This window comes from Megascapheus bottae, chromosome 6, assembly GCF_031878675.1.
Source record: "Megascapheus bottae isolate mThoBot1 chromosome 6, mThoBot2.hap1, whole genome shotgun sequence".
Taxonomy (NCBI): Eukaryota; Metazoa; Chordata; class Mammalia; order Rodentia; family Geomyidae; genus Megascapheus; species Megascapheus bottae.
In genome coordinates, this window is record NC_143514.1 from 53,109,068 (window position 1) to 53,126,402 (window position 17,335).

Consider the following 17,335-nt stretch of genomic DNA (forward strand, 5'->3'; position numbering starts at 1 on the left):
GACTCAAAGGAACATAGGCTCAATGGTTTCCTTCATTTGTCATAATTAGTAGAAACCTTGGACTCTCCTAGCAGAGGTTTACAATAGGGCAAAACCTATATATATATATATATATATATATATATATATATATATATATATATATATATAGCCATACAGGATGAAGCTAAATGAAAGGACCTTCAGGATATAGAAACAAGAGCCATATAATGTGTGATTGTTGTTCTTAATGTACTATGTTATTTCTCATCTCTTTTGCTGTCCCTTGGTTATCTCATATTGTTACAGTATCTTACCTTGTTATCTGATACATTGTATATATGTTTATTTGGTTATTTACAATAGAATAGGGAAAGGCAGAAAACAAGATGAGGGGAAATGGTGAGGGGAGGGAAATGGAGACAAAAACAGGAGAAAAGGTAGCAATGTTTGTGAAGTAATGCACCTTCTATCTGACACACATAATGTAACCCTTCTATCAATTACTATAAAAGTATATTAAAAAAAGAAACAGACCACCGCTAGACCACAAAGCCTCCCTTAACCTGCCTTGCAACCTACTTCATCCCTGCTTTCAAAAGAATTTTTTACCCAAACAACTAGTTTTGCAGTTAACTTTGCCTCTTTTTGAACACTTAAGTGGAATCTGTGTGCATTCCTTTTTTTCCGATTGTTTGCTCAGTTTTTTGAGAAATTCATTCATGCTGGAATGTCATGGTATTTTAGGAGAGTTCTACCTTTTGCTTTTCTGAATTATATTGATTGTAGGATATATGAGTATCTTAATAGAAATAATGAGTAGATAATGCCAAATAGTTTTCCAATTTCACCTTGTGAATGTGTTTTTATTTCTGTAAATTCCTGTTTTCCATAACCTACTCCTGAATTTTAGTCATTATGATGGGTAAATAATTGGTTCATTTGACATTTTCCTAAAGACAAATGAGATAATATACCTCTTCATATGTTGAGCATGCTTTCTAGACTTACTTTTTCCTTTAGTTGGCTGTCTTTTGCCCATTTGTCTTTCTTCTTATAACACTGACGTTTGAACTCATGGCCTCAAATTTACTAGGCCTCAGATTTACTAGGCAAATGCTCTACCACTGAGTAATGTCTCACTCTTGAGGTTGAACATAGGGCGTAGACCTTGTTTATTAGCTTTTTTCCTCAAAACTAGTTCTCTACCACTTGAGCCACAACTCCACTTTCAGCTTTCTTGGTGGCTAATTGAAGATAGATGTCTCATAGACCCCACTCCCACATTTTGTTTCTCAGTCTGTGAGACATTGTACATATAAGATTTTTGAGTCCTTCATATGCTTTTTCTGGAATTATCAGATATTCTTAAGGAAAATGAGCTCCACCAGCTGCCTCAACTCTCCGTTTTTTTCTTCTTGTTGGATCTTAGTTCTGTAGTTCTTCATTCTCTCTGTACAAGTAATTAAAAATAATTTATCCAGATTGGTTTTCTCACTAGAATGTGTAACATGTCATTATAGGAACACAAATGTTTTCTCTATTAATTCTTCTGCCCTGATCCTTTCTTTGCATGCTTATTTCCCTTCCTTCACCATTCTGTTTCCTTATTCTAATTTTCTCTTATTGGACAGTTATTATCATTCAGATTACATTTTTTTCCCCAAGTACACAGTACCTTGTTGTAAGAAACTCTACCACTTGAGCCATGCCTTCAGTGCTTTCATTTTCTTTAGAGAAGGGGTTCATATTTTTTGTCCAAGCCCTGCTTAAGAACTCATTCCTCCTGCCTATGTTTCCTACCAAGGATTACACATATGAGCTACCACAAGTGGCTTGATTTGGGGGATGAAGTTTCGCTAATTTTTCCCTGGTTTCTCCTCATACCACTAACTTCTTGATCTCTGTCTCCAGACTACCCAGGGTTACTGGCATGAGCCACTGTACCCTGTCTCACTTAGATTATTTTTATTTTGTATACATATTTGTATTTCTGCATGTTTCCTTTTATGTGTAAACTTTGAATTTTTTAAGACCAATGATGTGCCTTTGAGATTAAAATATAATTATATTTTAGGAAGATAATTGCCATTTTTCTTTGTTCTTCCTATTCAGACATATAATGTATATTGATTTATTTAAACTTACATTTTCTTTCAATGCCTTATAAAATTCTAGGGCGTGTATGTTTATATTTGTCATACTATTTAGACTGTGTTTATGTCTGACTACTGTGTTTCTTGTGGGGATGAAGATCCTCACACAGTCTTTCATGTTTGTGGTTGGTACATGGAAGTAGGACTAAAAGGACTGACTTCCTATCCAGTCTACTGAACCTTTATTTTGAATGTTACCTATTTTTATCTGTTTGTTCATGATTGATTTAGATATGTTAAAATTTTTCTTTTCATTTTGGTCAGAAGTTTAGCGTGAAATGCTTCATATTCTTGAAATTTATTGGTGTATTTCCTGAACATGGAGGTTAGGGGTCACATATGGAGTTGATATGATTGTTTTAAAAGGGTGCGTTCGCTTTGTTGTTTCTGACTTGTGACTTTCTTTGCACATCTTGTTTTTCACTGTACATGAGATATTAGATGTAGATGTAGATTTTAAATAAGTACCCTTTCCTCAGCCAGTATTGCAACTTGCTTCCCTGGTTTTTACTAGCTTCATTTTAAGTTTCTGACAGACTCTATTGACCTGAAAATTGGTATTACTACAACTGCTTTTCAATGATGCCTGTCTTTTACATTTTCTGTCTAATTTCTATAATTGGTACTCTGAACACATCATCCATTTTTTATAGCAGATATCCCCTTGTTTACATTAAACATTTGCATTCCTGAAATGAAGGGATACCTTGCCTCCCACCTCATTGATTCACTGAAGGCTTAGTAGTGAGCATTACTTCAGTTTGTCCTAAATATCACCAAGTAGATGTCCTTCTTTCTTACCTTTCTTCTGTATCTTAGGAGATGGGGTGTCCTTATTCTGTCTACTTGTGCTCTTTTTTTTGCCAGTTCTGAGGCTTGAACTTAGGTCCTGAGCACTGTCCTTGGGCTTTCTTCAAAGATAGAGCTCTACCACTTGAGCCACAGCACCAGTTCTGGCTTTTTCTATGGATGTGGTACAGAGGAATCAAACCTGAGTTTTTGTGTATGCAAGGCAAGCATTCTACCACTAGGCCAAACTCCTGGCCCCTTGTACTCTTTATGTTCTTCAGAACTACCATGCTCATGATGTGCCCCAGATTCTCCAGTGTTCCTTGTTGTTACTTGTTTATAGCATACCAGATGTTCTATGTTCCCACTGTAGAAATACTGTTTTCATATCCACCACTAACATTGTCTTTGTCACCTTCCTTTTATTTTGTAAATCACTGTTTTCTAGTTCCAGAGTTGTTAGTGAACATAGCATTAGTTTTGGACACAGTTACACCTTATCTCAACAACTTACCATTTGGGGGTAGCATTAACCTTTAGAGTATGCTTCTTTTCTGTAAAATGAAAGCTAGGAATGTTTTGTGGATTTGTATGAACCTCATAGAAGCTCAGTCTTGACCTCAGATACTATGGTTAAATAGCAGTAAGTAATTCATATCCTTTCAAAAACACTTTGTCCTTTTAGTCATATTTTTCCAATAACCAAGGTTGCAAAATAAGCACCAGAAAAATACAGTGTAATATGTATGGAAAACTGAAGACATTGAGCTTATCCTAGGATTATGTTTAATTCATGTGATTTCTTCTTTCAACTGAGCTGTCTTAGCTGGTTATACTTAATTTGATTTAATGAGATCTCAGGTATTTTCTAGAGGACAATATTTCTATGTGCAATCAAGCATTGTGATTATTTTAAGTATAGACCAAGTTTCTAAAAATCTGAGCTCTTATTTCAATATGATTTTTACTATACTCCTTTTCTGTTCTTTCATTTATTTGATAATAGGATGAGAAATACCATGGTGTAGCTATGGAATATGCCATATGATTTGTGAGGTGATAGGAAAAGGTTTTAAAGCCAAAGCTGCTTATCTATCAGTCTATGATAAGAACAAATATTAGAATTCAAAACCTTATTTTCACCTGTGCAGACATAGTTACCATGATAGAATATAAAGAATTCAGAAATGAGTAAAATATAGGCCTTTTGTTCAAAGGAGCAACTATTTTCACAGAAAGCAATCAACATGTATAGCTAAATAATTAGAATCTTCCTGTAGGTATACTAGATTTTAGGTGGTTAGTGAGTTACTTAAGAGTAACTCATTAACACTGATGTTGACATTGCTCATACTTGTGGCAAGTCTTCAGATTAAAGGGCAGATCAGCTAGTTCAATATTTAATGAAAAAAAGCGTAATGCTGAGATTAAAAGATGGCTGAGAAGAATGAATGATGTTCACAACCATAGGGCACAGGACGAATAGAGATGATTAATCAAGCTCACCAGTCTTGTTTTTCTACTCTCCTCATAATCCTTGTCATTATTTTGATGATCACACACACACACACACACACACACACACACACACACACACGCATGCGCACACACGTACACACACGTACACACACACACACATATACATTTAGTTGGGCATATGGAAGAATTCTGAAAAAATATAAGCAGGTGAAGTTGGATATGAAGTTGAACATATTTATTAAATGGGATGGAAAAGCAGAAACAACATGATAATGGGATAATAATACTTTCCAAGCATATATACTTGTAAACCAAAGTATCATGTCATTTCTAACTTTGCTGGCATATGTAGTTTCATCTACATATTGATCTTGCTTCCAATAATCTTGTTATACTTATTTCAAAATATAGATTAAAATTCTTTGGGACTTTTCTTGTATATGATCACATTGTCTGGAAGAATTAGAGTTTCTCCTGTTGTCATATCTTTTATTGCTTTGTTAGATGGATTTATAACTGCAGTCAAATGTGGAAGTGGATGTAATGAATGGAGTGACTGCTCAGTTATAGAGGGAAATTTTTTCATTCTCACCTCTTGGTATGTGTGCTTTAGGTTTTTGGTAGAAAACCCTTATCAGATTAATACTCTTTTTTAAGTTTCCTTCTGTTCCCAGATCAACTTTTTAAAGTATGACTGATGGCTAAATTTTTTAAAATATAACTTTATTGTTATTATCGAAGTGTTGTGCAGAGGGATTACCATTTCACAAATCAGATAATGAGTACATTTCTGGGTTGTTATGTTTTATTTTGTTGGGGGGGAATGTCACCCATTCCTTTGCTTTCTCCCTATTTTCCCTTCCCATTCTGTAATGGATAAATTTTGTGAACCATTTTTCTCACTTCATTGTGTGATAATAAATTATGCTGCTTTTTTGTTTTGTTTTGTTCTTTTATTTTTTTGTACCAACACTGGGGCTTGAACTCAGGGCCTGAGTCTGTCCTTAAGCTTTTTTCTTTTCTTTTTTTTGCTAGTCCTGGGATTGAGCTCAGGGACTGAGCACTGTCCTTGGACTTTCTCAAGGCTAAAACCACAGCACCACTTCTGGCTTTTTTCTATGTATGTGGTACTGAGGAATTGAACCCATGTCTTTGTGCATGCAAGGCAAGCACTCTACCTCTAGGCCAATGTCCTGGCCCCGCTAAACTTTTTTGTTTAAAGCTAGTGCTCTATCATTTGATATACCTCTGCTTTCAGCTTTTTGGTAGTTAATTGAAAATGGGAGTTTCATGGACTTCCCAGACTGGCGTCAAACCACAATCCTCATATCTATCTCAACCTTCTGAGTACTAGGATTATAGGTGTGAGACACTGCCACCCAGCTTTGTTTTTAATAGTATTTGTTCTAAATAGTGTTTTTATATTGATGGATTTGTTTTGAAAATGCTTTGTTTAGGAATTTCTGTTTATGAAATAGATTGTCATGTTCCTTTCTTGTGAGATTCTTGTCAGGTTTTAATGTTAAAATTTTCATCTTTTGCTGCTTTTATTTCCTGTTATTTTTCAGGTGTTTTTAATTTTCTTGTATACTCAATTGATTTTGATTGAAAGCCAAACTAGGAGTAGCTTGAAGTCATGTGTGTAAAATCATCTTGTGCTTCAGATGGGTTTGTAATTGTCTTTGCAGGTTGCTAGGAGACATTGGAAATTTTGAATTACCTAAATTCAGACAGAATTTGAGATATCTAAATTGGGTTTTAATTTGCTATCTATTGTTTTTATTTTATCATTTACTTTTAGGATTATCTATAACTATTAAACTATAACCAGTCATCAGTCTATTGACACCTATCTCTAGATAGCCCTTCCTTCTCTTCCCAAGGCAGAATACTCCATTTTTTTTTTTTGCCAGTTCTGGGCTTTATCTCAGGGCCTAAGCACTGTCCTTGGGCTTTCCTCAAATATTCTACCACTTGAGCCACAGCACCGTCTCTGGTTTTTCTATGTATGTGGTACCAAGGATTCAAACCCTGGTCTTCGTGCATGCTAGGCAAGCACTCTACCACCAGGCCAAACCACTGGCTACCAAATACTTCAGTTTATACATGTTTTTTGTTTTTTTTTATTGGGGGAGGGTGGTGTCAAAGATCTTGAACTCAGCATGGGCACTGTCCCTGAGCTCTCCAGCTGAAGGCTACCGCCCTACCCCTGGAGCCACAGGGCCACTTCCCATTTTCTAGAGGTTAATTGGAGATAAGAGTCTCAGGTCCTTTTGTGCCTGGGCTGGCTTTGAACCTTGATCCTCAGATCTCAGCCTCCTCAGTAGCTAGGTTACAGGTGTGAACCATCTTGCCCAGTTTTACATGGGTTTTTACAAGACAGGCATAGTTTCTATTTTCTTATTTTCATGTATTTATTACAAAATATTTCAGATTGTTAGGTATATTACAAAATATAAATAAAATACCTATTACTAATAATATGTTAATAATATATAACATATTAATATAATACACTATAATATGATATGTATTAATAATGTATATTATGTTTTATAATAGATTTATGTTATATACTGCAGTGCTTTATCACTCTAATTAGGAAAAGGCATAATTTATCTTTATACAAATATATAATCTACTAAGTTACCACCATGCACATAGACAACACCCAGTGATGTGACTTTTTAAAGTAATGTCGTTATTCATCATTAAATTTTCTTTCACTTTTCAGATGACACAGCAGTGTTTGAGTTGATACAGCTAGTTCCACCAGGTACTGTATTACATGTTGATAAGGTAATAGAGTCCAGATATCACTGTAGGAGAACAAGTTTTGAGACCATTTTTAGGTGCAAATGCTCATCAGTCAAATGTTAGCAGGCCAAAACAATATATACAAAATGATTGACATAAATTACACTTGAACATATCTTTCTTGAACACATTGATTAAATAGTAGTTGAAAGTAGAAAAATAACCTCTTACCATTTTCAGATATTTTGTGACAGCCATAAAATGATTTTCAGTTTTTGAAATTTTTTTCAAATGATACATATTTTTGATAAGGCAGATAATGATCTATTTTTGTGGGCTACTATTATTGGATATGGAGGACATTAGAACTTCTCAGCTCAGAAAAAGGGAGTTAAGTCACTGAAGTATAGAAGGTAGTTTTATTTCTACTCATTTTCGTTATTATAGAAAAAAAAATCTGTCCTAACAAATCCTTATTTTATGTGACAGTTGGAGATTTATAATTTACTAAATGCTAACAATATAGACATGTGAATTTCTTTATAATTCAGTGAGCTGCAAATTTAGAAAATATATCAATTATTTTTAACATGTGATATTGACAGGAAAAATGGGACTAGATAAAAGAGATGGGAATTAGATGGGAATTTGAATATGTAAATATTTATATCTTTACAAAAATACCTTTATTTTTAAAAAGTTGCTTATTTTCCTTGGAACTCATAGTATTTACTGAGTTTACATGAGTGTACTCATTCTCCAAATGAAGTGGACAGGCAGAGAGTGACAATATGTAGCATACATGTGAAAATGAAAATGTGTTATCACATTTAATATATCTATAGATATTACTTTTCCTTTTATAGAAGATAAACATGCTTCCGAAGCAGGTATTCAAATAAGGCATCAGGCAATATATATACATTATACTTGGTGATTTTGTTTCTAAATAGAATATTTTGTTATAATTTGAATCATAGGATATCTTTCTTATAGTGGGTGAAACACTGTCTACCTATGATGAAAATACACGAGATTTCATGTTCCCGGGTCCAAACCAAATATCTGGCCACCATGATTCTAATCGCCAGGTGACCATGAGGAGGATATCTGGCCTAAGAGTAAGTACTGTCTTCACTCAGCCTTTGATACAGAGTCACCGTCATAACCACCACATAGCCTTCAGCATACTCAATTTGAAAAACTCAATACAAGTTTAACTTGGTTTAAAATTTAATTGTAGGACCAGGAGTGTGGCCTAGTGGTAGTGCTCTCCTAGCATGCATGAAGCCGTGGGTTCTATTCCTTGGTATCACATATACAGAAAAAGCTTCAAGTTCAAGGACAGTGCCCAGGCCCTGAGTTCAAGCCTCAGGACTGGCAAAACAAAAACAATAACAAAACAAAACAAAAAACACAAAACTTAGTTGTAATTGTGTTAAGTATCTGGAAATGCAATGAAAAATATTTCCATGGATTCGGTGTCCAAAATTAACAAGTGTTAAATTGCCATTTCTATTGGCTAATATCAGTTATATAGTGAGGTAGGATTTCATTTTTACATCTCCACATGTTTTCACTCTATTATACTCCAATACTTACTCCATTTTCATAGATGCATTGTCTCTTATTTGTTAAATCTCTTTTTTCCTCTCCATCTCCATCCCATCTACTTCTCTTTCTGTTCTCTGTGTTTCTAGGAAATGACCACCAAACATTTGAATGATAATCTCAGTAAGTTTAGAAAATCCAGCTTAAAGCAATTATCTGATTTCATTTTACACGCATAAGACTGATCAACAAAATTAAATAAACTTGATATTAGACATACAAAATAAAGAAAATTTTGTTGTGTTGGTCTTCTATGTACATTAGAATAATAACAATTCAGATTTTTTGTAATAATTTTATAGCATATGGCCTAGGTTTGTAGTTTAGATATTCTCTCTGGTATACTAAGAGTTTTAAAATGTTTTTAAGTAGTAGTGTCTTTTTGTTGTTGCATTGATTTTCGCTTTGTGTTGGCCCTAGAGCTTTAGAGCTTTAATTCAGGGCCTGGGTGCTATTTTTGAGCTGAGCTCTTTTGCTCAAGGCTATCAACTCCATTCTTTGGGCTATGGCTCTACTTCTGATTTTTTTTTTTTTTTGTGGGTCATGGAGCTTGAAGTTGGCCTAGGTGCTGTCCCTTAGCGCTTCAGGTCAAGGCTAGTGCCCTATCCTTGAGCCAAGCCCTACTTCCCATTTTCTAGAGGTTAATTGGAGATAAGAGTCTCAGGTGCTTTTGTGCCCAGACTGGTTTTGAATCTTGATCCTCAGATCTCAGCCTCCTGAGTAGCTAGGATTACAGGCATGAGTCATCACGCCAGGCTACTTCTGAATTTTTGTTAGTTAATTGGAGATAAGTGTCTCATGGACTTTCCTGATTAGCTTCCAACTGCAGTCCCAGATCTCAGCCTCTTAAAATTTATAGAAGTGAGTCACTGGCATCTGTCTGATAGTATTGTTAATAATAATGAAAAATGAAAATGTTTGGAGTGCTGGTTAGTACAAGTTAGGCTAGATTAATTGGAAAGTATTCATAGAATAGACATATATAGCCAGACTCTCTGGCTCAAGCCCCTTGGGAGGGGGAGACTGGAAAAACTGAGGTTCAAGATGAGCATGGTCAGAAAAGTACATAAAACTCCATCTAACTCAAAGGTAGGGCACAGCAGCTTGGGTCTCTTATCCTAGCCACAGAGGAAGCACAGTGGCTGGGTACTCTTACCTGTCATTCCCAGCCATGCTGGGAAGTACATATAGTAGCATCTCAGACCAGGCCTGCTTGGGCATGAAGCTGGACATAAAGTGAGACCTACACTGAAATATAACCAGTTAAAAACAAGACTGGGGCTGTTACTCAAATATGGAGTGCCTATCTAGCAAGTGAAAGGCTCTCAGGTCAGTTCCCTCTACTGTCAAATAACACACACACACACACACACACACACACACATTCATATACCTAAATTAAAACTGTGTTAAGGGATGGCTTATACTCTTACCTTTTCTTACCACTTCTTTCAATCTCTATATGATAATTTTTAACGAATTTCATTATCCCTGAAAGTTTTCTACTGAGAACTGAGAGAAGCCCATACTGTTTCAAAGAAGGAAAAGCAAAAGTTGACTAGTTTGAACTTATTTGGACAAACATAGTTTTAAACTAACATATAAATCTTAGAATAATCTGAATAAGGAGCAAGGAGTCAATGTAGTAGATGAATGAGTTTCATCTATAGGTCTAGATTTATGATAGTCTCTGCTCAAAGAAATAGCAACTCCACCTCACAAAAAACATAAAAAAAGTTGACTAGCAAGTCTGAAATGTTTTATCCTTTGGGGTATTTTTGATGTGCATTGGCCAGATTTGGCACAATAAATGTCTTCAAAGTTTATTTCAAGGACCATATGGTAACCTAAAATAAAAATTGAATCAGATTTTAAATGTATGATCACTTAAAATGCTATATTATACCAAAATGCAATGTAAACTCATGTGGTCTTTGAGCAAGAGTTTTTATTTCATCATTTAACTTGAGTTACTTTTGCATATTTTATACATTTAGAAAATATTAGATTATTGAGTCAAACTTATATTAAAAATTAGTACTTCTAGTAATGGTACTATGAAATTTTCCTACACACTCAACAAATATAATACTGGATAAAATTGTAGAAAACAATTTAAGGGCCCTGAATATTGACCATCAAGTAAGACAAGACAAATGGAGTTTTCACGCTTGAAAAATTGCTGGACTGTAAGGCAAACTTGGCAGGAATTTGGGGCTTGCTTGCCTGAGATGCTTTCTCAGGCAGGCAATGTACCTGACTTGCTCAGTGACAAGTATAACTTTATCCGCCTGTGGCTGGGCATACACCCAGCAGCTTTACCACCAGAGGGGTTAGAAGCTCCATTTTAGGCAGTGGGGTATATTGTCTAGTTTGGGCAGCTAAATCTGGTATATTTAGCTTGAAGCAGATGAAGAAACCCCACAGCTTTCATACAATTGGGGTGAACAGCACACCTGCCAGGAAGTTGATGGGAGATCCTGGAGGCAGAACACCTTCTGGAGGCAGAAGGATTGAGATGAGCTCTCTATCCCTTCCTGACTGCCCTGAAAACTCCATGCTCAGGGCAGACAGTCAGATCCCAGCAAATAAATGAAAGCTCAGGGAAACTGACTATAGCTTTGAACGTATTCCTGATGCCGCACACAAGAAATGTGTGGAACTCTTACCAGTCTATTATATAACTCCTTAGCTTGGCATTCACACATGTGCTCCTAGAAAGAATTGAAGAATACAGAAGATGCAGAACATTTGTAAACTTAATAGAAAAATGGCAGATTAAATCCAGCCATATCAAGAATTTCATTTATATGTGAACAGAAAATATTCTAGTAAATGGTCTGTGGCCCAGCAGACAAAAATGCATTTTTCTTCAGAATTTTTGTGATTCTAAGTAATCACCTGTGAGTCCTTAGTGGTACTGAGCCCAGCATTGTGTTATAAGTTCAGAGCATATCAGGGATCAATTCCTGGTATTACCATGAATTTACTGAGTAATGTTGAGCATGATATGGTAACTGTAACTATCACAATATTCTTGGGTAATGAATATTAACTTTTATGTGGTTACAACAGTGCCTGACATATAAAGAAGATATAAACCTGTGGATATTATTGTGGTAGTGGTGATGGTTTGGTGGGAATAATAATAATAGGTCTCCATGGACTGAAAGTCCATGAAAGCAGAAAATGGTTGCTTTCTCATTTTTGGATCTTAATCCTTAGCATAATACTTTGCAAGGAGCAGTGCTTAATAAATACCTCCTAGGTAAACTCAATGAATGTTGTACACTAGAATTCATAGAGGAACTGACATTTAAGATGATAATTCATTTTATATATCAATCTGGCTAGAACATGGGCACAATTGTTTGACTAAATACTAATCTAAATGTTACTTTAAAGTATGTACTGTAAAACTATTGGATAGATGATTAAGATTTATAATCAGTTGGCTTTAAATGCAACATTATTTGTGACAGTGTGAATGGGTTTCATCTCATCAGACCTGAAGAGCAAAAATAATGCTTCTATGAATAAGGAGGAACTGTGCTTCAGGACTACAACAGAAATCCTATTTCTCATTTGCCAACCTGCCCTACAAATTTTACACTCAATACTGCAATAAACTTTTTCACAAAGTTTCTGCTTTACCATCCTGCCCTATGAATTTCAGATCTGCCATCTTCCACAATTGTGGGAAGCAAAACATTAAAACAAAAATCAACCCATGTATGTGTATAGTCCTATTAGTTGTATTTCTTTGGAGATGTAACTAGTTTTTTAAAGGTCAGTAAAAATAATGCTAGCATATTGAATACCAGCAATATATGGGGAAGTTTAAAGTAATCCACAGTTTGATATTGATGCTATTCAGTGCAGCCGTGTACTTAATCATGGCATTTTGGTAAGTAGTGGACTGCATACACAATAGTGGCTATGCCATATGTAGGTATAGAATAGGCTATACTGTCCAGGTGTGTGTGTGTGTGTGTGTGTGTGTGTGTGTGTGTGTGTGTGTGTGATACTTACACTGTAATGGAATCACATAATTACTCATTTTTTGAAACCTTCCCTTTACTTCCATCATTAAATGAGACATGTTCAGAAATTCTTTGATACTCTATTTCTTCCAATAACAAAACTAGTTCCATTCCTATTAAGTCACTGTACCTCATGGCAGACAAATGTAACATGCTCGAGCAATAGTTCTGGACTTTTGAGACCAGGTCTTTGAAAACATTGGACCTCCTTTTCTCTTACATCCCTTGTTTCAGCAGAAACTGGCTTTCTGTGTGAGGACACTGAAGAATTCTCTGGAGAAGGCAGAAGCTGGAAAGACTGTTAGAATGTTTTATAAAGCTTGAAAATCCTTAATGTTGTCAGATAGCGATTTGCTAGAAAAAAAAAAAATGAGGTGAAGGTTACTGGAAGCTAGCCAAAAGGGGGCTCCTTTTTGAATATCACAGTCACCTGAAAGAATGTGGAAGCAATGAGACACTGCAAGAGAAGTTGTCTGTAACCTTTTGCTGCTTATAAACAGAACAGAGAGGTAAAGAAAAGCTGTTACAATGAGTTACACCTTAGTATTTTACATGGTTCCCAGTTTTTCTTTCTGGCAGGAATTGCTGAAATTAGGAAGTAGCTGCTGCTAAAACCAAATTCTAGTTTGGTCTGATAAAGGTGAAGCTACAAATGTAAAACTTCTTCAGTAAAACTTCATCATGTTGCAAGGAAAATGTGGGTTTGCTGCCGTGCAAGGGCATTATATCTCTCAGGACTTTTAGAAGTTTATTACTGAGAAAGGTGTGCCCCAGTATAGAGAAGATTGTGTCTTTGGTTTAATGGAGAGAACCCACCCAAAAACTCATCATGCCTCCAAAAATGTATAAAAGACAATTTGGTCTGAAATGAAGAGGCATCACAAAATAAAAAGACCTTTGGATTCCCAATATTCTACTAACAAGTACCAAGTTCAGAACCCCGGACAGCTCCCATTGGTATAGAAATATAATTCAAAGGAATTAAGATTAGAGGATGGATTTAGTCTGACCTTGTTTCTGGACAATTGGGTAAATGCCTAGTAGTGGAATTGCTGGGTCATAGGGGAGTTCTATGTTTAGTCTTTTGAGGAACTGCCATACTGCTTTCCTTAGTGGTTGAACAAGTTTGCACTCCCACCAGCAGTGTAGTAGTGATCCCTCCTGGCCACATCCCCTCCAACATGTGTTGTTACTAGTTTTCTTGACTAAATTCACTAGCACAACGATGTTCATTGCAGCACTATTCACCATAGCAAAGATATGGAACCAACCCAGATGTCCCTCAGTAGATGAGTGGATCAACAAGATGTGGTATTTGTACACAATGGAATTCTATGCTTCTGTCAGAAAGAATGACATCGCCCCATTTGTTAGGAAATGGAAAGACTTAGAAAAAAACATATTAAGTGAAGTAAGCCAGACTCAACATAGGCTCAATGGTTTCCCTCATTTGTCATAATCAGTAGAAACCTTGGTCTTTATTAGCAGAGATTTGCAATAGAGCAAAACCTAGATACATAGGCCATATAGTATGACGCTAAATGAAAGGACCTCTAGGATATAGAAACAAAAGCCATATAATGAGTGATTGTTGTCCTTAATGTACTATGTTATCACTCATCTCTTTTGCTATCCCTTGATTATCTCATATTGTTACAGTATCTTACTTTGTTATCTGATATATTGGATATATTTGTATTTGGTTATTTGAAATTGGATAGGGAAAGGGGAAAACAAGATGAGGGATGGGGGTGGGGGGAGGAAAATGGGGACCAAGACATGAGAAAGGGTATCAATGTATGTGAATTAATGTACCTTCTATCTGGCAAATATAATGTAACCCTTCTATTAATTACAATAAAAAAATATATGAAAAAAAAGAGTAGAGGATGGAAGAAGACTCCACAGTGTCGAGCAAAAAACCATGACAAGTTCTGAGCATAATAAGGACCAAACCCTAGTTAAGGAATGTCCAACATTTCTCTGGATTTCAGAATTTTCAGCCCAAATGATTCCCGATTATCTCCATTTCTCCATGGTAAACAGGAATTCCTGTTATCGTTCTCTGTTTGCTGCACATGTGAACACTGAGTATTTGTTTTTCAGGTAACTTGTTTTTGTATGCCTTCTCATATAAGCAGAAGCTGTACTGGCCTACATACCCCCAAAGCCTATCTATGCTGCGATTTGGTTTACATGTAAACATGTGGAATTTAGTCTGTCAATATTTTTTTCTTTTTATCTCCACATTTCTTTTGTTTGATAGGTGAGGGTGAGTATATTTTATATGGAAGAGCAACTTGAGTAATTTGTTGCCAGAGGGTGGACTATTAGCTTTGAAGTTTTATACAAATATTTTGGTACTGTACCGGTGAAAAAGCAGTCCCACTCCTGTGTTGTGGAGTGTGCTTACCTGATACAGGACAGAATGTAGTCGATGTAACAGGGTAGAACTCTTGAGACTATCACTTTAGCTTCTCTCATGCTTTGCCTTGATCACTCACATTGGGGAACTTGTCACCATGTCATGAAGGCACCCAAAGGTCCTATGAAGAGTTATTCACAATGAGTAGGTAGGTCTTTTTGGAAACAGAAGGGACTTGAAAGCTCTGGCCAAAAGCAATGGGAATGAACCTTTCTGAGAAGATTGTCAAGCCTCAGTCACACCTTCAGATGCTAAAATTACAACTTGACGAAAACCTTGGGAAGATTTTAAGCCAGAAACCCATAGCTCATCCTTTTCCAGATTGCCAGCACTTGAGCCATCACACACAAATCTTACTAAGATTTAGTATCACTATTTTGATTTTATCTCTAATACGAAATTCAAGCTAAGAGATTACTTTAGGCCATATTCTCATTATGAATAATTGCCTCTTTTAAAATGGAAATGTCTCATTCTGTCTTCTTTTTGAATTCCAGGGAATTGCTCCAAAGCTGGAATTTTCTACAACGTCAGTTATTACTGAATGTCTGATAAGTTCGAGGAAGTGCCGCGCTCAGGTTAAAATTATTTATTTAAAATATTTAATAATTTTACTTGTTTATATCTGTGGCTGCTTGGCAGGCTTTATTCTTTTGTGCTGGCTACAGCTCTTTATACTTTTTTGTTCAGTCTTTAGTTAAAACTACTAATCAAAGTATTTACAGTTTGGTTACATCTAAATTAATGTGAGAATGAAATGATAGATGGTGCCATTACTTTTTTGTCATCTGTTTATATTAGTTTACCTTTTTATACAAAGGAACCAGGATGCCAGAAAGATGTTGTAATCAAGCAGTTTCTTAAAAAAAAAATTTCAGGCTTCTGCACATCTTGCAGAAGTTTCAGGTTACCGTAGAAAGTCTTAAGAGTACCTTGAGCAATTGTGACACAAGTTTCCAGTCTAGGAGGCTAGTTATGACTGTTTTCTTGTGCTTATCTGTTGCTTATTTGGCCATCATACTGGTCCCGTATAATCAAAGGAAGTCTGAACATTCAGTCTAAATACCTTCAGTGTTTGTGAAAATGACCTTTAGTAAGCTATCTGGCCGGGCACTGGTGTCTCACACCTGTAATCCTAGTTACTCAGGAGGCTGAGATCTGAGGGTCGCGGTTCAAAGCCAGACCAGGCACGAAAGTCCATGAGACTCTTGTCTTCAATTAACCACCAGAAAACCAGAAGTGATGCTGTGGCTCCAGTGGTAGAATGATAACCTTGAGCTGAAAAGCTCAGGGACAGTGCCCAGGTACAGAGTTCAAGTCCCACAACCGACCAAAAAAAAAACCAAAAAAGCTATCTGGATTTACTGTTCAAATTTCTTACTGAGCTCATTGGTCTTGTGACAGATAAGTTACCTTATCTACAGGTAATTTAATAATGGCCTGGCATCATTTACAAGCAGGTACATCAAGACCAGGTAACAATGACCTGTCTGTGATGAAGAGCCATTGATGTATACGGCCCATACTCATCCTGTAAGCAATACCTTACTAACTTTATGTTATTAGTATGAGGATATTTTCTTTAACTTAAACTAAGAAAGATAAAATTTCATTGTTGAAGGAACATTCTCATTTTGTTTAGCAAAAGCCAGGTTTTAGTTATTTCTCTTTTAAAAAACATCTGTAAGAAATATGACAATATGCTTGCCAAATGGAGACTGTTAACAACTTGTCTTAAAAAAAAAAACAAAACACAAAAACCTTTGATTTAGTTCCTGACTTTTCTACATTATCTGTAAGTCGTGTACAGAGGAGTTGCCACTTAATAAAGCAGTTTATGAATAGAATACAACTTAATGTCTCCTTTTTGAGATGCACTCTATGCACTGTTAGAAGTGCTATCTGGACTTGAACAAATTTTCTTTCCACACTGGAATATGTCTCTCTAATGGATGGACAGATAAGTCGTCTTCTTTCCTTTACACTTTGGATCTGAAGTATAGTATTCCCATAGAAATATGTTCATCCCAAGTGTCTAGTTCTGAATATAAAGCCACTAGACCTTAGTAGCTTCATTACATTTATGGACTAATATT

General features: G+C 35.8%; 1 protein-coding gene and 1 long non-coding RNA gene across 3 annotated transcripts in view; one reads left to right on the forward strand and one right to left on the reverse strand.

The window, feature by feature from the left end:
- Spata6 (spermatogenesis associated 6) overlaps positions 1-17,335 on the forward strand; it is a 69,137-nt gene that overhangs the window by 34,446 nt on the left and 17,356 nt on the right. Inside the window, exons 4-6 of the mRNA XM_090334886.1 lie at positions 7,138-7,179; positions 8,157-8,281; positions 15,737-15,817. Of these exons, the coding sequence (XP_090191012.1) occupies positions 7,138-7,179; positions 8,157-8,281; positions 15,737-15,817 (248 nt within the window). The remainder of the gene's footprint in view (positions 1-7,137; positions 7,180-8,156; positions 8,282-15,736; positions 15,818-17,335) is intronic.
- LOC150061858 (uncharacterized) lies at positions 7,091-16,659 on the reverse strand. Of its 2 annotated transcripts, none has more exons than XR_016535958.1 (5): positions 16,046-16,658; positions 15,228-15,360; positions 12,945-13,168; positions 10,205-10,299; positions 7,091-7,222 (listed from the first exon to the last, which is right to left on the reverse strand). It is a non-coding gene; the product is annotated as an uncharacterized LOC150061858 (long non-coding RNA). The 2 variants fall into 2 exon arrangements; XR_016535959.1 differs by lacking the exon at positions 7,091-7,222 and adding an exon at positions 8,707-8,856 and having other exon boundaries at positions 16,046-16,659.